General features: G+C 41.3%; 1 protein-coding gene across 1 annotated transcript in view; it reads left to right on the top strand.

The window, feature by feature from the left end:
• Nucleotides 1-359: 359 nt before the first annotated feature.
• The window catches only part of LOC119735989 (ATP-binding cassette sub-family A member 5-like), a 55,549-nt gene continuing 33,289 nt past the window's right edge, over nt 360-22,619 (top strand). The window contains exons 1-12 of the mRNA XM_038209971.1: nt 360-491; nt 1,494-1,914; nt 2,808-2,923; nt 6,676-6,905; nt 7,882-8,024; nt 8,883-9,070; nt 11,087-11,228; nt 13,174-13,345; nt 15,023-15,090; nt 17,224-17,510; nt 19,705-19,824; nt 20,742-20,880. Coding sequence (XP_038065899.1) covers nt 408-491; nt 1,494-1,914; nt 2,808-2,923; nt 6,676-6,905; nt 7,882-8,024; nt 8,883-9,070; nt 11,087-11,228; nt 13,174-13,345; nt 15,023-15,090; nt 17,224-17,510; nt 19,705-19,824; nt 20,742-20,880 — 2,110 coding nt within the window. The 5' untranslated portion in view covers nt 360-407. The remainder of the gene's footprint in view (nt 492-1,493; nt 1,915-2,807; nt 2,924-6,675; nt 6,906-7,881; nt 8,025-8,882; nt 9,071-11,086; nt 11,229-13,173; nt 13,346-15,022; nt 15,091-17,223; nt 17,511-19,704; nt 19,825-20,741; nt 20,881-22,619) is intronic.

The following is a 22,619-nucleotide window of genomic DNA, read 5'->3' as shown; positions in this document are numbered from 1 at the left end:
TTCAGCGCGCCGTGCGTGCTCACAGTACATCGCGCGGTGATCGCCAACTTTATTTTCGGGTCGCGTGTTGTCGCCGCACTGTCATCGTCATTTGACCCCAAAATTTCCCTCAAAAAAACAAAACCCTGCCCTCTTTCTATGACATAGGCCTACCTGTTTATTGAGAATGTCGCCAACTAGTTTGGTAGGTCTGTCGAGCGCAATTTGAGTCCCCCGCGCAAGTTTAAACTTGCGCTCACAAGTTTAAACTTGTGCGAAAGTTTAAACAGTGAATTACTGTGGAGTGTGGAAGAACAACTCTTTCAAACGACTGGTTTCAATAACTTTGGACTTAATTTGAACATATTTGCAGTTAGAGACACACATCAAGACTTTGCTACTGGAGTTGAGCAGTTGCATTCAGCATTATGGCAGGCTTTAGGCATCAGCTTCGGTATCTTATTTACCGAAACCTGCTGCTGAAAAGAAGAAACAAGAAACAGTTGTACCAGGTAAGGATTTGGCTAATGTGTACTTCTGGACCCCTATCGTATACAGGGTGTCCCCCCCCCCCCCCCCACCCCCCCCCCAAAAAGTATCCTACAAACGCGCTTTTGAAGAAACATTGTGAACACAGCCAGACATAAAACTTTGTCAAACATTGTTTCTACATACCATTTTCAAAACAATGGAACTCGGTGATGCATGACCAGATGTGTGCATCCAAGATATCAATGGAAAGCTTACAACCCACAGTTTATGATTTTAACCATAATTATGGTCATAAAGTTCATAGATTGTTCATAATATCCCTTTGTTAGTGGGTTACCTTTTTAGGGGGGGGGGGAATACCTTGTATCAGGCATGCAACTTTCCCTCGGATCTGCTGATTTCCTCGTATTTTACTTCTCATAAATGCCATTACACATTGAAAAACACTGCACAAAGTCTTGTGTGGTTTAGAATTTCCTTGTTTTTTTTCTAAATTCCCAGTTGCATGCCTGCTTGTATAAGACGACAAAATTCATTTTTTTTATCTAATTGTACTCACAAAAGTAGCTTGTGATGTTGAAAAGCAACAGGAATGTTTTGGACAGAAAGTTTAGTGGATTTACACACACAGGCATGCAACTTTTCCTTGGATCAGCTGATTTCCTCTTTTTTTTTATTCCCACTTCAGCCATTCAAAATAGAAAAACACTGTACAAAGTCTTCTGAATTTTGGAATTTCCTCTTTTTTTATGACACACAGTATGGGTTAAAATGACGGCAATGATGACAAAACACATGACAGAAAGGAAGATGGCAACAGTGCCAGCTCGGCTCAATGGATAGTGAATTTACAAAACTGTGTATACAGCGCGCCCCAAAATCCCTGCAACTTTTTTTTTGCGAGGCCCTATAGCGTCGGCGTAGAAACACGTACCACCATTATTTGAATACCATTTTAAAGCTTGGAATCAAGCACTTTGGTTTGCAGATACAATTTATGGGCTTGTTTTAAATCTTACCAGGAGCTGCTGTTTCCGTTGCTGTTTGTCATCCTGATTGGCTTCATGGGCAGCAACTTAAACACGGAGCGCTATGATCCCCTGGGCTACGGTGCGTTTCACAGTTACAAGCTGCTGCAGCCCAACGGCAACGATTCCTTCCTGCCGGACGCCAGCAAGGCGTGGGCGTTCACTCCCAACACGACCCAAACCTGGCCAGTCATGCTGGCCGTCAACGCATCCTTCGGCAGCGACGCGCCCCCCGAGTTCCTGGCCTTCGACAACGAGGAGGACATGGTGACCGCCTACAACAATTCGTACCAAGACCTGTTCACGATCGGTATCGTGTTCAGCGGGGAGTACCCTACCGACTTGACAGTCGCCATACGCATGCCAAAATTTGATGTGCCAGATACTGATGCCGATTCGCGGTTCATCGCCTCATGTAAATATGCGATAAATAACCACTTTGCGATAAATAACCACTTTTTACATGTAAAAGCTCCTGCCAGAGATTAAAAAACTCTTTTCTTTCAGGCTTTTTGAAAAAAGGATGGAGAAGCTCAGAAGGCCAAAATGAAAGATTGATTCTTCCATTTCTTGCCTCGTTTGCTGATACTTTTGTGTCCAAAAGAGCCGTCAACCACTGTACCAGATTTTCAACTTGCATGCACCCGTGTTGCTGGAAACGTATAAGAAGACACAGTATATTGCAAATGTATCAGGAAAAAAAGACTGAGATCTAGTTTCTTTTTTACTTCTTTCTTTTTTTTTAATAATTGTTTGGCAGCTTATTTTATTTGCTTCTTTGTGTTAGCAGCTGACCTACAAGTTCTGATCTTCATCTTCTGTTAAGAGAACAAACAGTGTTTCAGTCTCGCGTAGCGTCCGCATTTTGTGAAATAGATTCGTGTCACAGCGTCACCACTGGCAGCACTGAAACCGTGTAATGGAAGTTCTATTCACCTTGCAATAGAACTTCCATTGCACTGTGCCTTGCGCGCGCGCCGTGCGTTGGGACAAATAGTTCAATGACATGTGATCAACGATCCACCAATCAGGTGACGGGGATTTATTCAGGTGTTGTATAAAACAGTCTGTTCTCTTTTCTTGCTGTAATATTCAAACTATATATGCGTATGTCTCGAATTAATCTACGGCTAAATAATAATCATAGATAGGTCGTCGTAGATAGGTAGGAGACTAGTGGAGAGTTCTTTGCCGTCCGAGGACGCCTAGGGTATACTGCGTGGAAGTGACTCTCATACCCTATACAATCTGCCAGCATGCAGGGGGATCGCACAAGTTTCACTTGCAGTATTTTTTGTCTGTTAACAGCAAGGTGTCGGTCTAGAAACGAAAAGAATCCTGGACTTGCTCGGTGCGGAACAAACAGATACCTGTTTACTGGATTTGCAGCCCTTCAGACTGTTCTGCAAAATGCCATTCATTCGGTAAGTCCGATAGTAGAGGTTTCACACAAGAACTGTTGTGGTACTGGATATTCTGTTTGGTCTTGTGATGTCGTGTGGAACATGCCATCCACTACGCACGTACACAACACTGATACATTATACAAATATTGAGTGGCTCAGAGTGAAATGGGAGGAATATTATCACAACGTAAAATCTGGACTTTTCCATTTCACGAGGCGAAGCCGAGTGAACTGGAAAAGTCCAGATTTTACCGAGCAATAATGTTCCTCCCATTTCACAATTTAAAGCCACTCAATATTTGTTTCATATAACTGACATATAGATCCTTGTCATTTGATATATTTGAACTTTTAGTTCACTACAAAATTGATGGGAAATGTATTTCTCTCTTCCAAACCACCCCTTCATGAAAAATGTTTGAACCCCACTCTGTAGCGCTGGCTCTTTGGAACAATACGCGCTACGCGCAAAGCTGAAAGCGCACAACAGCGCACACAAATACCGCGTCTTGGAACAAGAATGATCCTAACTGTTCAATAGTATTTCCCATTTTTTTTGGGCGGATAGTACTTTTTGAGACCCGGCGTGAATGGGAGTAATAACGAATGTCACGTGATGTGAATTCCACCAATCAAATGACAAGGATCTGTATGTCGGTTATATGAGTGCTAACTGTCAGTGTGGAACGCATACATACATGTACATCGTCACCATTTTCAGGAAGAAACTACATATGTCAAAAAATATCATTTTTTAGATTTTTGATTTTTTTGTGTCGCTATTTTGCTTTAAAACATTGTACTAAACCGTTTCGACATGTTTCTGTAAGCAAAACAGCATTAATTTCCAAATTACATTAATGATGCATGGGTCAAATATCTTGATAATTGAATTTTGCGTTTTCATGAAAAGACACAAACTTGTTGGCCCCTTGAATGCGTACAAAACCTATTGCACAGAAAGGCATAAAAGTACATGTAGGTCAACTGAGATTTTTGTTGGAAAAAATGTTGCAACCTGACGCCACTTCCGCGATTGTGTACAAAGTCTATGCAGAGTCAAGACAATTTTCTAAGTACCGGTATTTCCTAACAAAATTGGAAATATCTCTCAGTCCCAGATTCATGTCTTATCATCATATTTGCAATGAATGACATTCATTGAGGGGTCATTCCATGCCAACTCAACAAATGGTGCACACCATCACCTCTTGGATTTTTTTCTTTTTTGGTGTACTGAAAGATACTTAGGAGAAATGCAAATTCTGAAAATTTGGGGTCTCTACGACTTTTCGTTCTTGCGCAACAGCATTTTGAAATTTGAGGTGGGCGGGGCCAAAAGTGCGTCGCGTCACGAAATTCAATGTTTAAAGGGCCATATATTTAAAACTATACCCCCCAGACATTTCAAACTTAGTAATCTGGGCTATTTTTTGCTGTAGATTTCAAATATTTAAACAGAAAGAAAGTAGCTTGTTTCATTTTTAAGTTAGAGGGGCCCCAAAATGGCCCAAAACTCATCTCGACCAATGTTCGGGGGGGTGTAAGTCAAAAATTGAAAATATTTTTTTCACCAAATTTTTTGCCTGTAATAGCCCCCAATTGAAACTACTTTCTTGTAAAATCTTACACTTATATTAACTTCATTGAATGAGATATAGCCCTTGCAAAAAGCAAATTGTTTATTTTTATGATAACTTGACCCCCCCAAAAACCAACGTCAGACATTCCGCACCAAATTTTGCTTCACATATGTTTGAGGTTGGTCCTTAGTGAAGTCCTCTGAAAAGTTTCATGTTGGTGTCTAAATGTCTTCAGTGGATAGCTGGGCTTTATAATGAGTCTATCTTACGATGCTGGTTCCTTAACATACAAGTACACATGTATAGAATAACAGCAGTCGGTACATAAAGAATAAGTTGGGTATGAAACTTAGCTTACATTTGTACATGTAGACTTTTGATCAGTTGATATAATTGTTTACAGTTTCACAGGTGAAATTATGCATTCCTTGTGATGTAGTTTTGATTAAGTTGAATGAGTTGCATGATGGTTGGCTCACTAAGTTTGTATTGCCTTCCACCGCTATGTAGAAGTTCTGGTGTTGGTACGCAACACAACACATCAACAAATGGAATGTTACATTTATCCTCTCTTTGTGGCCAATAGAGAGTATTTGTTGATTCCGTCCTGTACATGAAGCAGACATACACATCCTCATGAAGTTGTGATACATCTTCTACAATAGCAATGTGCCAAACATCATCATAGACCACACAAACATATTTTCCTGGGTTGAGGTCAGCTGCTACAATTGGTGCATGATGAGTTTCCTGCATGAACTAGGTTTCCCCTTATCCATAATGAAAACTAAAATCAATCAGGTTAAAACCATAGACCCTCTACTCAAACTGAATCACTTCTCTTTGGTTCAGGTTAGTGCTATACTATGCTGTGCAAGTGAGAACTGGTTAATTACTACATACATACATGCATGCTGTGTGATGAGCACGTGGAAAGAATAAGACTCTCAAGTCATTTAACCTAATTTGCATATAATGCACACGTAGGTCTACAAGCAACTGTTTATTGAGCAGGAAATGGGTAGTCTTGACCCAAGTATTTCAACAGTCGGGGGATTTTGTTGTGCTGGTTCCGTAAAATACAAGTACGTGTACATGTATGTTACGGAACCTGCAGCATCATAAGATATAGACTCTTTATAAAGCCCAGCTATCCACTGAAGACATTTAGACACCAACATGAAACTTTTCAGAGGACTTCACTAAGGACCAACCTCAAACATATGTGAAGCAAAATTTGGTGCAGAATGTCTGACGTTGGTTTTTGGGGGGGGTCAAGTTATCGTAAAAATAAACAATTTGCTTTTTGCAAGGGCTATATCTCATTCAGTGAAGTTAATATAAGTGTAAGATTTTACATGAAAGTAGTTTCAATTGGGGGCTATTACAGGGAAAAAATTTGGTGAAAAAAATATTTTCAATTTTTGACTTACACCCCCCCGAACATTAGTCCAGATGAGTTTTGGGCCATTTTGGGGCCCCTCTAACTTAAAAATGAAACAAGCTACTTTCTTTCTGTTTAAATATTTGAAATCTACAGCAAAAAATAGCCCAGATTACCAAGTTTGAAATGTCTGGGGGGTATAGTTTTAAATATATGGCCCTTTAAACATTGAATTTCGTGACGCGACGCACTTTTGGCCCCGCCCACCTCAAATTACAAAATGCTGTCGTGCAAGAACGAAAAGTCGTAGAGACCCCAAATTTTCAGAATTTGCATTTCTCGTTAGTATCTTTCAGTACACCAAAAAAGAAAAAAATCCAAGAGGTGATGGTGTGCACCATTTGTTGAGTTGGCATGGAATGACCCTGAGATGATATATGAAGAATAAAGTGGCGTCAGGTTGCAACATTTTCTCCTTTACGGTTCACGAAGAGACACATATCTTTGTTACATTCTCAGCTGCGCGCACGTACACACGTGCACTCCTTTCACAAGGAAAAACACATTGAGCAGAAAGGGCCAAAATTTAGGAAACATGAATTTTCGTTTTCACATGGAGACACATATCTTTACTAATTAATTTTTTGGTTAATCAACCACCGTGCTAATTCTAATTACTGGGTTTCATGTAAAAATTCACCTCTCTTAAAATCATGTGAAGGTTTCCTTACTGCGCAAAGTTGTGTTAAAATAGGAGAAAGTTCTGTGGCTATTCACACAATCTTTTTTTTATTACGTTTCAGCAACTGGCAAGCGGGCCCCTCGATCTGCCCGACTTTTCCGTGCGAATGTTACCCGTCGGTGCGAGCACGTCCAGTTCCGGTGATGACCCCATGAGGATCATTATTGTGATCTTCTTTGTCTTACTGTACGGCATTTTTGTGGCCGTGCTGCTGACCAATCTCGTGTACGAGAAGGAGAAGAAGATTAAGGAGACCATGCTGATGATGGGAATGTCCAACGCTGCCTTCTGGTGAGTTGTAAAAAGCTAGGCATGTGTGGTATTGGATTTTGGGAGTCCGCGGTATACCGCCCCAAAAATATGGCGGTGCTCGGTATTATTGGGTGTTTTTCTGGGCGGACTATTATGTGATCAAAATACAATCAGATATGTGGAGTTACGGAAACTGCAAACAGGCAGCATGGGCAGAACTAGATCCCCTCGGTATTGGAAGTTGACAAACTAGTTCCCTCAGCTTCACCTTGGCAACTAGTTTTTCCTCTTCCATTTCCTTGGGGAGCTTATATACAAATATGGGATGCCTTCGAGTGGTGTAGTAAAGCTAGCCTCCCGAGGTGATCCATGGACATTCTATTTTCCCGAGAAAATAGAATGCTTAATAGATTCACCGAGGGAGGCTAGTTTTACTGCACCACAAGATAAAGCATTTAATATTTGTTTTATAACACTTCACCCACAGATTCTGCTTGGTTTTTAATATTTTCAATTATTTAAATCTGATTACAGTTAAAATAAACTTCTATTTCAATTACAACATTGGTGGGAAACCTAATTCTCTCTTCCAAACCACCCCTTCACGAAATGTTTGAACCCATCTCTGTGGCGCGCTCTCTTGTGTACAATACGCGCAATGCTCAAGGCGCACAGCAGCATGCATTTGCACACAAATACCGCGCCATGGGTATAGTACTTTGGTTGCTGATGGTATAGTACTTTGGTTGCTGATGGTATAGTACTTTGGTTGCTACGGGTATAGTACTTTTGGCCAGGCAAAGATACCAAAAAAAGAAAGTACCATGTGATTCACTCTCCGCCAATCAAGACACAGAATCTTTGGCTGAGGTGTTATAATATTGACTATCCACCCTCAAACCACATTATATTTGTATACTACAATGTGGGCAGTCCTAATAACAGTTGGAACGTAAGATAATTCTAGTGCATTAGCCGTCTTTGCTATTTCATTCTTATTTCCTCTTGCCTTCAGGCTTGCCTGGTTTATAATCTACATTGTCATCCTGTTCGTTTTATCTCTTGTCGTCACTGTATTGTTTGGCCCTCTCATCGGCACCTTCCGCAAGTCGAACTTCGGCGTCATTTTCCTTACCCTTTTCTTCTACGGAATGTCACGTGAGTTCAAAGTTTATCAGAGCCTTTTTGGACATTTCTTTTCATGGCCATAACACTAATAATTATGTTATTTTGGATTTACCCCTTGCCGACATAATTATAATTACCAATTGTTTATTTCTTAGTGCCTTTGCCTTTGCTGTTTAATAAGGGAATAAATGTGTGCTTTGGAGGTTTTAATCACTCTGTTTAAGACCGCTATGAGTCTGGGTGCTGATAATTACCCGAACCGAGAGGAGTCCTTAAACAGAGTGATTAATACCGACCAAGCACATATTTATTCCCATTCATAAATACCTTTTTGGTAAAAAAAAAATCAAAACTTTTCGGTCAAAAAAACCCAATTTTGTTCAACAAGTTCACTTTATGTTTTTTGAAACACCCCTCTTGCTAAATAATGGAGTGTCCAGCTCGCGAGTAAGATGTAAACAACTCCTTTTATGAAGATTGGTGCAGGGGTTGCGCGTTCTGCACGATGTCGCGCAGAATGCACCTGGGGCATTGTGTTGTGAATTTAGTACAACAAAATACTGACTCACTGGTAGTATTGCGCATGCCTATGTGAGGATTGTGAGCGCTCAACCAATGAAACAGTAAGAGACACTGGATTTAATTTTCATTAGCAACTGCTTGACTCACCAATGCTGATAACTTCATTGCGGGAAGATTGTGGGGCAGTTGTTCAGAATCCTGCAACATCATGCCCGATACAGTGTCTGCAACTTGTCCAGAACGTGTCCGGGATAGGAATTGAGAGGGGTCCTTAGCACAACCCCAAATGAAGGACCATGGTTTTCTAATCCAGTTCCTAATTCTGCCTGTTTTTTTTGTTTTGTTTTGATTTTCCTTTGGTAACAGTGGTCAGTTTTTCCTTCATGCTGACACCGTTCTTCAGCAGGTCCTTAGTGGCAGGAGCGGCCGCTACGGTGGTCGTCTTGATTCTTGGATTGATCTACATCCCGTTTGGCCTCTTTGAAATCACTACCGTCGTCAAGTGGCTTGTTTCGTTCTTCTCACCTGTGGCATTTGCTCTCGCAATGGATCAGGTAGGGGCACGATAACAATAAACAACAGGGGTGATATTCCTCAGGATTTTTCCTAATTTCAGGAACTTTTTGTCTGGATTTTTCCTGAAGTCAGGATTTTTTTTTGTCAGGATTTTTCCAGATTTCAGGATTTTGTGGGTCAGGATTTTTCCAGATTTCAGGGTTTTTTTTGTCAGGATTTTTCCAGATGTCAGGATTTTGTTGGTCAGGATTTTTTTTTTGTCAGGATTTTTCCAGATGTCAGGATTTGTTGGTCAGGATTTTTCCAGATTTCAGGATTTTGTTGGTCAGGATTTTTTGAGATTTCAGGATTTTTTTGATCGGGATTTTTCCAGATGTCAGGATTTTGTTGGTCAGGATTTTTCCAGATTTCAGGATTTTGTTGGTCAGGAATTTTTCCAGATGTCAGGATTTTGTCGGTCAGGATTTTTCCAGATCTCACGATTTTTCCAGATTTCGTGATTTTGTTGGTCAGGATCTTTCCAGATTTCAGGATTTTGTCGGTCAGGATTTTTCCAGATTTCAGGATTTTTCCAGATTTCAGGATTGTGTTGGTCAGGAATTTTTCCAGATTTCAGGATTTTGTCAGTCAGGATTTTTTCAGATTTCAGGATTTTTCCAGATTTCAGGATTTTGTTGGTCAGGATTTTTCCAGATTTCAGGATTGTGTTGGTCAGGATTTTTCCAGATTTCAGGATTGTGTTGGTCAGGATTTTTCCAGATTGCAGGATTTTGTTGGTCAGGATTTTTTGAGATTTCAGGATTTTTTTGATCGGGATTTTTCCAGATGTCAGGATTTTGTTGGTCAGGATTTTTCCAGATTTCAGGATTTTGTTGGTCAGGAATTTTTCCAGATGTCAGGATTTTGTCGGTCAGGATTTTTCCAGATCTCACGATTTTTCCAGATTTCGTGATTTTGTTGGTCAGGATCTTTCCAGATTTCAGGATTTGATGAAATTTTTTAAAGAATATCATTTGAAATTTGGAATTCCTGAGGGTTTTTTACCTATAAAATTGTATATACAACAAAAGAAGTGGTATTTTAAGGGGTGCTTTTTGGCAAATACAAATTTAAACGTATACTATGGACCCTACGTTGCGCTTTGACCCTCGGCGACCTTCATAGCCTCTGCCGATTATTTTGTGGATTTTTCATATTCCCCCAATCGCACCCCTGAGCTTGATCGGAAATATCTCGGAAGCTGCAGGCCAACGAATTCTTGTTCATGCACGAGTCACGTGATTGTACCATGTAATTTCTGGAAGTAGTGTTTTGAGTAAAAAAAACCCCAGATTTTTGACCCCAGTGACCCCATGATGACCTTTGACCTGAGTTTGATCATGTGACATGTTGGGCTGGGCTACTGATACTTTTGACAAAGTTTGGTTGAAATCGGTCAAAATTTGTAGGAGCAATAGACAATGTCAACGTTTATTACAACACTAACTAACTCTATGAAACGCGAACAATACAATAGTCAGCTTGGGAAGAACAAACCCCTATGGACAACGGCTCGCCTTGGCTTATCTTTTTTTTTATATTGTCGCTGGATTTATATCCAGTTATATTTGGTCTGCGGACTGGTTTGCGAATGTAGCGACACGATCCAGCTCTCTATCCGTGTAAAAATAAGAGCGTCCAAGACCAAGTACAGAATAATCAACTACCGAATAATAATCGTATATGAATTCACGTGCGAAGTCATTGCTGGAAATCTAGCGACAGCATAAAGAAAATATATCCCAATGCGATCCCTTTTTTCCAAGGCGTCCGCTAGCTTCCCCAGTCAATTTGCAGATTGTAGCCACAGACGCGTAAGGTCGCTGTTCGCGCTTCGTACATTGCATAGCTCTAGCGTATGGTTAGCGTTTATGTTATCAGCCAGCTACCATCACGGACAGTATCAACGAGTGCTTGGCCAAAGTTAGTTTTTATTACCAAAACCCCCTGTTTCAAACATTTATTGTTTGCAGATGATTTTACACCAATTTTTTTTTGTTTTGTTTTTGTTTTAGGCTTTGTCTTTGGAGGAGATCCAAGTAGGGGTCCAATTTAATAATCTTATCGTAGATGGTTTCCCGCCCTACATGGTCATGCTTCTAATCGACACTGTACTTTACCTACTGCTGGCCGTCTACTTTGACAACGTCATTCCAGGTACCAGACCTGCTGTCTTTCAATTTGTGTGCAGTACAATGAAAACTAAACATGAAGGGGTAAATCCACAGGGGATATTAAGGGAATGTACATCATTGGCTTTTGCTGTAATTTTCAGAAATGAACTATTTGAGGGGTTAGTATAATAGATCAAATACTGTTACACTGACAAGTTTGAAGTTTTGTGTTCGAAAATGCTGGAAAAACCAAGAGAAACAAATATGTTCAAGTAGTCTGGTTCCCTGACTCCACTAAAGATGAAATGAATCAATTTATTGATGCCCGAAAATTGTAAGGTAAGGAAACCAGTCTAGCTGGCCTGCACCCGTTCATGAACATGTAACCAATAGCAAACAAAATTTGGACTGAAAAAAGGTAAATTTGGAGCAGTAGTTGCAAAATAGTTAGGTTTTTCAGACGGTGGTCAGCCGACCACCGTAGGAAATTTATACAAAATACCACTTTTCTTGAAAATGACTTCTCACCAGGTGCCATAATTTTACAGGATGCTTTAGACTTTCATTTACCAACATCCTATTAAGGAATTTTGTAAAAATTTGGTAGTTTTGTTTTCCAATGTTTGCAAATGTTGTATATTCCCTTTAAGGGTGCGCTCGTTTAGCTCACCCGGGTCAACACAGGTTAGCCCTGTGCCGTTCGATTAGCTCTAACGTCATTCTCGGGGCTCACCCGGGTCAGCCACCACAGACCCTGCTCTCGTGGAGCAGAGTCACCGGTGGAAGTACCTCACGCTACTCACGCATGCGTTGTTCATTCCAAGAAACGGACAAATATAGCAGCCGGACAGCGGAAATCTCAAGTGGACTTAAAAGTTGACTTTATTTGAAGTCTAAAGATAATCATTTATTGAGTGCACTGCGACTTTTGAGGCTATAATTTCAGCCCAACTTTTTAGAGTTTTGCAATTGACTATAAACGCAGTCAATCTCAAACTAACACCCAATCCGAAACGGGCGTTTTGTCAGTGGCTATGGCCGCGGCTAAGGGCGTCACGTGAGGATCGTGATGGCAGGCGGATGAGCGTTCAATTAGCCCGGCTGTCGTGGCTGACCCAACGGCCGTGTTGACCTGGGTGAGCTAAACAAACGCACCCATTAAATGACACCGTCAGTAAGCCGGTTTGGGATCTCGATGGAGGAGTCCGGGTCAAAGGTCATGTGGGTTGAAATTGGAACTCTCTGATAAGTGGAATGGGCAGGCTATTCATATACCAAGAAGACCACTAGCAAGTGAATGCAGTCACAACCATGGAGCAAATTGGAGGATGTTCCACTTGTTTTCTTTAGCCTGTCTCACAAAAAATGGAGGGCTTAAAGGGAAGATACAAAATTTGCAAACATCAAAAAACGAAAGGATTACATTATCACGCAATATCTTACTGGATTGCTAGGGAATGATAGTCCAAAGCATCCTGTAAACTTGTGGCTCCTGGTGTGCTGACATTTTCAAGAAAAGCTGTATTTTTCCAATGCTGGTCGGCCGACCAGCGTTGGAGAAAACTGGCTTTTTTAAAAAAGTGCTCCTAATTTGCCTTTAACATTTTTGTCATGGTTGGTTTCAACTATCCGGCTTCCAACATTGAAATCGAGTAATGGAATTTAGAAAGAAAAAAAAACGGATTTGAATCCCACCATTAGTTTTGGAGAATTAGCTAACCCCCTTGTAGTTCCTCAAGACTTCCCTGCTAAATCCAACAGAATCCTACTGTGCCTTATTTTTCAGTTGTCTGCTGGATCCAACAGAGTCCAACCTGGTGTTATAATGCAGTTCAGTTGCCTGCTGAATCCAACATATTGCAATCAGGAATGTGTGGGCTCCATTGGGTATATGATATGGTTGTTTTTTGTTGGATTCAGTAGGGTTAGGGTTGTTAAGAAATGCCTGGGTAAAATGTTGGTTTTTTTTTGGCTTTCTATGATGACAGGGAACTACGGTCAGAACAAGGTCCCTTGGTTCTGCTTCATGCCATCGTATTGGCGCAAGAGCTCAATGGGAAACCTGGTGGACAGCCTCAGCGATCTGGAGACTATGCAACTCAACGGTCAAGACGATGTGGAACAGGTCTCTGCCGTGCTGAGGGCAAAAGCTGGCGTTAGGTAAAAATGGTTGGGTTGGGAAAGTTGAGGCGTTGCAACGAATCGAGATTTGCAATATTGAGTTATACATTATTCATGACACTGGGGGTGCTGTGGTCCAATGGTTACGGTGTTCAACTCGTGTGCCCTGGTACATGGGTTTTGAATCCTGACCGTGGGAAAATGGTGCTTGTGCTCTTGAGCAAGGCACTTTACCATACTTGCTTCGTCCTTTGGATGGGACGTAAAGCTGTAGGTCCCGTGTGTTGTGTAATGCACGTTAAAGAACCCAGTAACACTTATAGCTAAGATAAGGGGTTTGCCCCGGTGTTTCGGGCAGTGGCTGCAATATGCGCCGCAGCACCTTGTAAACCCTTACAAGGTGCTACATAATGGGTCTCATATTTCTCATAAACTTTGTTTGCCTTTCTTTAATAATTGGCATAATTTCCAGCGCCTTGAGTACCTAATTGTTGGTAGATACGTGCGCTGTATAAGACTCCGATATTATAAAACTAAAGGAAATCTGGGTTTTTCCCCCAATTATTTAAATAATTGAAATTAATCAGCAAGGAAGGGTGGCCGGTTAGAACCCCCATGGATCCACCCTTGAAATGTACCCTCGTGAACAAAAAGCATAGTTAAACAAACCAAAACAGATCCACCGGAACAATGCACAAAAAGTCTTTTAGTATCTTAAAATCTTCAAGTTCTAGACTAAAGCGCCTTTGGTTTTAAATGAAAAAAAAAATGTTAAGAATTTATTTTGAGGTTCAGAGCAAGTTCGGTTATTTGAAGGTTTGAATAAGTGAGCTGCGGTGCATTTGTACACACTGGTTTGCAGTAACTGTGTTTTGCAGTTTTCCAGCATTCCAAGTGTTCCAACTTTGAAAGTTCCAATTATCCAAGTGTTTCAATTTTCCAAGTGTTTCAATTTTCCAAGTGTTCCAACTTTGAAAGTTCCAATTATCCAAGTGTTTCAATTTTCCAAGTGTTTCAATTATCCAAGTTTTTAATTTTTCCAAGTGTTTCAATTTTCCAAGTGTTCCAACTGTCCAAGTGTTCCAATTATCCAAGTGTTTCAATTTTCCAAGTGTTTCAATTTTCGAAGTGTTTCAACTTTCCAAGTGTTCCAACTGTCCAAGTGTTCCAATTATCCAAGTGTTTCAATTTTCCAAGTGTTTCAATTTTCCAAGTGTTTCAATTTTCTTTGTGTTTCAACTTTCCAAGTGTTCCAACTGTCCAAGTGTTCCAAGTGTTTCAATTTTCCAAGTGTTTCACTTTTCTTTGTGTTTCAACTTTCCAAGTGTTCCAACTGTCCAAGTGTTCCAATTATCCAAGTGTTTCAATTTTCCAAGTGTTTCAATTTTCCAAGTGTTTCAATTTTCTTTGTGTTTCAACTTTCCAAGTGTTCCAATTATCCAAGTGTTCCAATTATCCAAGTGTTTCAATTTTCCAAGTGTTTCAATTTTCCAAGTGTTCCAACTTTCTTTGTGTTTGAACTGTCCAAGTGTTCCAACTGTCCAAGTGTTCCAAATCCAAAGATTCCAATTTTCCAAGATTTGAGATCTATTTTTCCATGTGACTGTTTACCTCGCCGTTGCATCTTAACTGAATGTCAAGCAGTTTCCTTGACGGCCTTTTAGTAATCCTCTGCAGTAAATTATTTTTAACATTTTTTTATTATTTTTCTCGCAGGATTCGCAATTTGTCCAAGACGTACAAAGGAAATGGACAAAACAACCCCGATATTCTTGCTGTCAGAGGTACGAGTTCTGATGAACATTTTGTTAAGATTTGGCAAAGATATGCGATAAAGTGGGTGCAAGTATGAATAAAACAAACAAATTGCAAACAAAGCAAGCAAATAATTACCGATGGTGTTGTGGATGGCTTGTTTATTGCAAGAACAGTACATGTACACACTGTTGGACCACTTCGCGCCGGGAATTTGCTTTGTGGAAAATATTTGTTTTTACAAAAGGCAACATTTTCCAGCCAACTTCTGAGGTACAGCCAAAACACCACAAATACTGATTTGCAAGGGTCAATTTAAAAAGTGTTTGTACGATCCACTGTATACTCAGTGACAGTTGACTATGGATCATTTCTATCAAGAGATACACTCAACCAAAAGAGAAAGTCCCCCCTAATCAGAGATGCCACCTTTCCGGTTTTAGCCGAAATTCCTTTTTTTTTTCGGCCGTCAAAATAAACTGGAAAAAGAGAAGAAACTCTGTTGAAATGCGATGATTTTTATCTCTTGGGCGCTCTCGAGTTTAGTACATTTAGGCACACACAAGGCACAACGCCTGTTCGTTGAAGTAGTCTTAAAAACAAGTCTTTGTTGTTGCCGAGCCTGCATGTGATACAGGGGGCCAACGTACTTGCACGCAGTATACAATGGCACCTCGCGTGTGCTTCACCGCGTGCGGGCGTGTTGTGTGCTAAGCACACAGAAATACTAAGTCCCAGAGCACACAAAATACTATTCAATTTGGGCGATTCACATGCAGTGGGCCACCAAGAGCTTGCCATGGAGAGTCAATTTTTCCCAGTGAATTGTGGGAGATGGTCGACAAATTCCCAGCGCGGGACATTTGGAATTGTTAGTTTTCCAGTCAGTAGTTTCGTATTAGCATATGATTCCAGTATAGATCTGTTTGCCCTTTTCTTTTCTTTTTATCAATATATTTTTCTTTTAAGGCGGCAGAACGCTATGCCTCAATCTATAACAAATTAGCTCTACTTGTGTACTGACGCTCATTTAAAGCTATAGTCCATTGTTTGTAAGTAGTGCATTTTGTTCGTTTGAAGCAACAAAAGTGTTCAAAATCTAATGAAAGATACTGAACAACTACTTGATGAAGTTTCAGCTCAGCTTCAGCTTCATATTCCAAGAAAAACAGTATTCTAGGATCTCAATTTAAAATCAAAAGTCGCTAAATCATGTTTCGAAGTGTTTTGAATTGCAGCTTTACGCGATGTCGCGCACTGATCCGACGAATTATAGCAATCGCGCGCGCCTGTGCGTCGTTCCAATGCTTGTGCGCGCTACGCCGAATAACAAAACGAACAACTAGTTTAAATTTTCCTACGGTGCTTCTTAATAACCACCGTTGGAAATGCCTTCTTTCGTTGATTTCTTCAAAATGAGAGCTTGCCAGAAAGGATAATTTCACAGGGAGTTTAGTCCCCTTACTATCTTTCAACCAGTATGTTTTTCAACAATAATTATGCTAGTTACTTTCTTGGAAATCTGCAAATGATGGACTCGGGCTTTAAATGGCCATGTTTTGTCGACTGTAAATTTGAATAAATTGGACTCTCCATGGCAAACTCTTGGCGGTGCACTGCATTGTGAATCGCCCGAAATTGTTTCAGGATTTGTATTCACTGGAAGTTTTCCAAAGTATCTGCTCTACAAAAGATTTAGCCCATTCATTTGCATTGCGGGGTAATCCTATACAATAGCACTGCCCGACTCACAAATGGCTGAGGACCCTAGGCTGGCACTCTGGGACCAGCAGAAATAAGTCAATCCTCCTGTGTGCCGTTAAAAAGGAATGAGCCTGGACATCTACGAGAGCCAGATCACCTTTAAATTTTCCAAGTGTTCCAACTTTCTTTGTGTTTCAACTTTCCAAGTGTTCCAACTTTCTTTGTGTTTCAACTTTCCAAGTGTTCCAACTTTCTTTGTGTTTCAACTTTCCAAGTGTTCCAACTGTCCAAGTGTTCCACTTTTCCAAGTGTTCCAACTTTCTTTGTGTTTCAATTTTCCAAGTGTTCCAACTTTCTTTGTGTTTCAACTTTCCAAGTGTTCCAACTGTCCAAGTGTTCCAAATCCTAATATTCCAACTTTCTTCGTGTTTCAATCCTCCTGTGTGTTGTTATTAAAGGAATGAGCCTGGACATCTATGAGGGCCAGATCACCTGCCTGCTGGGCCACAACGGGGCCGGTAAGACCACCCTGATCAACACCCTGACTGGCCTGATAACGGCCGACAGCGGCCAGGCCACCATCTGTGGCTACAGCATCCGGGATCCCATACAGATGCAGAAGATCCGGTCCATGATGGGGGTGTGTTCCCAGGACAACACGCTGTTTGATGTTCTGTCTCCGCGCGAACACCTCAAAGTGTACGCTGGACTGAAGGGCGTACCTTCACAGGAAATTGATATGCAGGTGAGAAGCATCTACAGCTTTTTACTTATAACCCTGTTCAAGGATATTCTAATTCTTCTTGTTATTTTTATCGTGTGCTTGGATACTGTGATTCCGTTGATCTAGAACGGCCACATGTCTGGTCTATCTGCTCTGTTCACAAGTACCCCCTCACCGGCAAAGAGAGTACAGTTGGGGGTGACCGAACGACGCCATCTTGCCTGACTGCAATTCATTTGCTGCGAAGCGCGGCCACTGCGTGTACATAGTACAAATCCCCTGGTGTACGTGCGTCACACACAAGGAACAGTGCGCATCAACCAGCGAAATGTCCCACCCATGGGACGTCGTTGCTATGTAAAAGGGCGCCCTCTTTTGGTAGCGCACGGAGCTCATACAGGCATGCAACTTTTCCTCGGATCCGCTGATTTCCTCATTTTTTTACTTCTCATGAATGCAATTACAAATTGAAAAACGCTGTCCAAAGTCTTGTGTGGTTCGGAATTTCCTCATTTTTGTCTAAATTCCCAGTTGCCTGGTTGTCTATAAAAACGCATGTCACACTTATCAGTGATATTGCACTGCGTTCATTGCATGCGTAGATCTGCGAGGGCGCTATCCCCGTGCAACAAGAGCTGCAATGTCAACCGCTAAGTCTCGTGTCTGGCAGGACATCAAAACTTTCAGTTATCAAAGGTTATATATCGCAGTGATTTAACTGATTTCTCATACAGTAAGTGACAACCATTTATCCGTTTGACTTATTGGCAGGATATAATAAAACAAGTGTTGACTGCTGTGATGTGGGATATGTTGTTTTTAACCCCCTCGGCACCCAGGGCGAATGTTATGCGCCCTTCGGGTACGTGTTAAAAACGTCATATCCCACATCACAGCAGTCAACAATTGTTAAATAGCCCATGGTCCAAGACTCAAATTGGGTTCACCTAACCGCCTCGGGTGCTATGTGCCCCTCGGGTGTTAAAAACGTCATATCCCACATCACAGCAGTCAACAATTGTTAAAAAGCCCATAGTCCAAGACTCAAATTGGGTTCAGCTAATCGTCTCGGGTGCTATGCGCTCCTCGGGTGTTAAAAACGTCATATCCCACATCACAGCAGTCAACAATTGTTAAATAGCCCATGGTCCAAGACTCAAATTGGGTTCACCTAACCGCCTCGGATGCTATGCGCCCCTCGGGTGTTGAAAACATCATATCCCACATCACAGCAGTCAACAATTGTTAAATAGCCCATGGTCCAAGACTTGAATTGGGTTCACCTAACCGCCTCGGGTGCTATGCGCCCTTCGGGTACGTGTTAAAAACGTCATATCCCACATCACAGCAGTCAACAATTGTTAAATAGCCCATGGTCCAAGACTCAATTTGGGTTCACCTAACCACCTCGGGTGCTATGTGCCCCTCGGGTGTTAAAAACGTCATATCCCACATCACAGCAGTCAACAATTGCTAAATAGTCATGGTCCAAGACTTCAATTGGGTTCACCTAACCGCCTCGGGTGCTATGCGCCCCTCGGGTGTTAAAAACGTCATATTCCACATCACAGCAGTCAACAATTGTTAAATAGCCCATGGTCCAAGACTCAATTTGGGTTCACCTAACCGCCTCGGGTGCTATGCGCCCCTCGGGTGTTAAAAACGTCATATCCCACATCACAGCAGTCAACAATTGTTAAATAGCCCATGGTCCAAGACTCGAATTGGGTTCACCTTACCGCCTCGGGTGCTATGTGCCCCTCGGGTGTTAAAAAGGTCATATCCCACATCACAGCAGTCAACAATTGTTAAATAGCCCATGGCCTAAGACTCAAATTGGGTTTACCTAATGCTTCTGTTTCCTGACAAGTCCAGACAAGCCACTCTCGACAAGATGAGTCAAATCCTGCCTTGGGAAGTTTGGCACTTGGATCCAAGCAATAGCTAAGCACACCTCATGTGTGCTATAGTCAAGCTAATGCACTTTTGTGACGTGTGCTCGGAAATTCTTGGGTCCAAGTGCCAAAGTTCCTAAGATTTGATTTGATTCATCTTGTCAATAGTGATCTATACTGCCACGTTGGCTTGACTGCGTTCACTAAGGAAGTAGACTGGCTACATTTAGGACCGAAAATAGAATGTGTACAGTGTGATCATTTATTGGGTTGTTTTTTTTAAGTTTGCATTTTTATTCAACCTTTCCTTTTCTCACAAGGTGGATAAAATCTTGAAACTCACCATGCTTGACGAGTCGGCCGACACCAAGTCTAAGGATCTCAGCGGGGGACAGAAACGCAAACTCTGCGTTGGAATCGCGCTCATCGGTGACCCCAAGGTGAACGAAAGAAACTAATTGGAATAATTGTTAGTTCTGATAACACTTTTTGAATCTAAAACATTTTGCAGTTGTGAGAAATGAAGAGATTGTGTCCTCCATTTTCTTCACGCTACAAGGAATGACAGAATTACTCATTTGGCGTTGATGTATCAAGCCAGCAGTTGTATGTGATATTCTCACAAGTATCCATGATGCAAAATTGATCCTAGGCATACGCGTTGTTGCGGAAACTCGTAATTTAACTTGTCTATTTTTTGGCCATCTGTCCACTGTCGCTACCTGTTCATCCCTCTTATCTTTTTAAATAGTACAGGGTGAGTCCAAAAAAACTAAACCCAAAAGTCGGGACCATTGTTTTAGTGAAGTCCTGCAGGTAGCACTTTCAAAATCTAGGATATAAAAGCCCCATTCATAAGCTTTCTTTTAGTATAATAATCTTTCAAATCACTCATGTACTTTTCAAGTTATGAAGTTTTAAACACAACCACCGTTTGAAATGCTGTCTGCAGATCACAAAAAAAGGTGCGCGTTCTTTGAGCAAAGCGAAAACAATTCACACACATCCCTATGTGATTTGTTTTTTGTTTTGCTGAAAGAATACTTACCTTGTTGTGATCCGTGGACAGAACTTTAAAACGGCGGTTGTGTTTAAAATTCCGGAACTTGAAAAGTGCATGAGTGATTTGAATGATTCTTGTACTGAAAGAAAGCTTTTGCATTGGGCTTTCATATCCTAGATTTTGAAAGTGCTACATGTAGAACTTCACTAAAACAATAGTCCCGACATTTGGGGGTATTTTTTTACTCACCCTTTATTGTTGCCGCCGGTCCACTGTGGTTACCTGTTCATTGGTGTTACGCTCTTGTCATCTTTTTATATAGTATTGTGCATGTGTATATATCTTCATCCCTAGATTCTGTTTCTTGACGAGCCGAGTAGCGGCATGGACCCCTACTCTCGCCGGCAGCTGTGGAATCTCTTGAAAAGCCAGCGACAGGGACGGATCATGGTGCTCACCACACACTTCATGGATGAGGCGGACATCTTGGCAGGTCAGAGGTCACGGTGATTCTTTTATTGAGCTTGAGGGGCGTGGTTTGATTTAGTCTACCTTTGAAGGGCCTGTCACATTATATGCGATCTCATAGGAGACCTTACGGCGACCAAAAATATTTTATAAATTTAACAATCGCAGCGAGGACGCAAGAAAATGACAACTTTCTGTCTCAAAGAAGCTCAAGCTACGCTCATACTGTGCTCTTCCCACGCTTACGATGCGCTCAACTGGCTCTCTATGCGCCCCTGTCAAGCTCAATTACTCGATCTAGTCGCTGCCGCTGCGCTGTCACTGCGCTCACACTACGCTATGCTCGCTGTTGATACGTCCTAGTAGCTTGCGTCGCGCTCTCTATTCGATTAAAATACGCTCATGTGACGTCACTTGCGCTGTATAAATACCAAGACAAAACGGTCAATACACAGTCCAGTTTCAAAATAATTCTACAAGTTCATCACAGTTGAGTTACTTTCTCATGGAGACTACATCGACTGTCTTGTGCCTAAGCTGCTTCAATGTCACTTCAATGTCGCACGATTCACGTTCGCACAGCGCCCGAGTTGCGTCATTACGGCGCCCTGGCCAGAGCGCAGAGGTGTTGCGATTGTTTTGAGCATGTTCAAAGACCTTGGCGCTCATCGGAGACCATTAAGACCCTCTGGCGCCCATCTGGCGACCTATGTAGTTGTCGCTGCGATCTAGTAGTTGTTGTTGCGCCCCAGCTATTTTTCAAGGACGCAGTGAGAGCGCATATAAGATCGCAGACAGTGTGACAGGGCCTTAACCAATTAGCTTTTGTATTACATTGTACCTCACTGTATTTACTCCTTGTTGAATTCCTTAAAACAATAGACCTTTATCGTGCTGCCACCATTTCAGTCATGTACCCTGTATCCAGTTACAGTCCTGAATGATAATGTTTTTTGTGCAAAAGGAACCAGACTCATTTTGCCTTCCAGCCTCGCTTTGGTTACGTTGATTTGAATGGGAAAAAAATCAAGATGGCTGCAACATGATAATGGTCTATAGGCTTTATTCACGTATGAGTCGGCCATATTACATTGAAAGCGAGGTAAAAGCTTCATTTTTGGAACTTGCAAATTTTAAATGAAAGTAGTAAAATAAAGTAAATTACAAATTAATACCAGTCTGCTCTGATGAATAATTAAAAATTTGTGATTAAAAATCTGCTAAGGTTTTAAGCCACTTTTAAAAATAAATATGAAAGTGAGGCTTGGAACGCATAAATAGTCTCGCGCCATCCTCTACAGTTTACAAGTCCTGCACCCGATTTCATCAAACTCTTCGTAACTTACGATGCATCGCAGCGCTGCGACGCGTCGTATCCCTACGATGCGTCGCAGCTGCGACGCGTCCTGCGATCCATTTCACGAAACACGTCTCAAGTGCAACACATCGTATGTGTATTTATAGCACAACTCGGTGACTGTTTTATGTATTTAGTCAGCGTACAGTAAATAGTCGTCTGATATTCAACAAAGAGTCGTAGGATCTCAGCTCGAAATTTGTTAAAACGTTAAACAAAATGGCGGTTGTGCGATGCAATTTTGAAGGAAAACAAGCTCTCAGTGGACTGTGTAGCTACTTTGAAATTTCAACTCTAATATTCCGATCTAATTCACAATTATTCAATGAATTTTCCATTTACAACTTTACACACATTGCCTCGGCATTAAAATCTCGTTAATGTAATTTTTATGGCATAAAACTGGC

This window comes from Patiria miniata, unplaced genomic scaffold (genome assembly GCF_015706575.1).
Source record: "Patiria miniata isolate m_02_andy unplaced genomic scaffold, ASM1570657v1 HiC_scaffold_29, whole genome shotgun sequence".
NCBI classification, from domain to species: Eukaryota; Metazoa; Echinodermata; class Asteroidea; order Valvatida; family Asterinidae; genus Patiria; species Patiria miniata.
The sequence above is the reverse complement of the archived record's forward strand: the minus strand, read 5'-3'. Positions and strand labels throughout refer to the sequence as shown.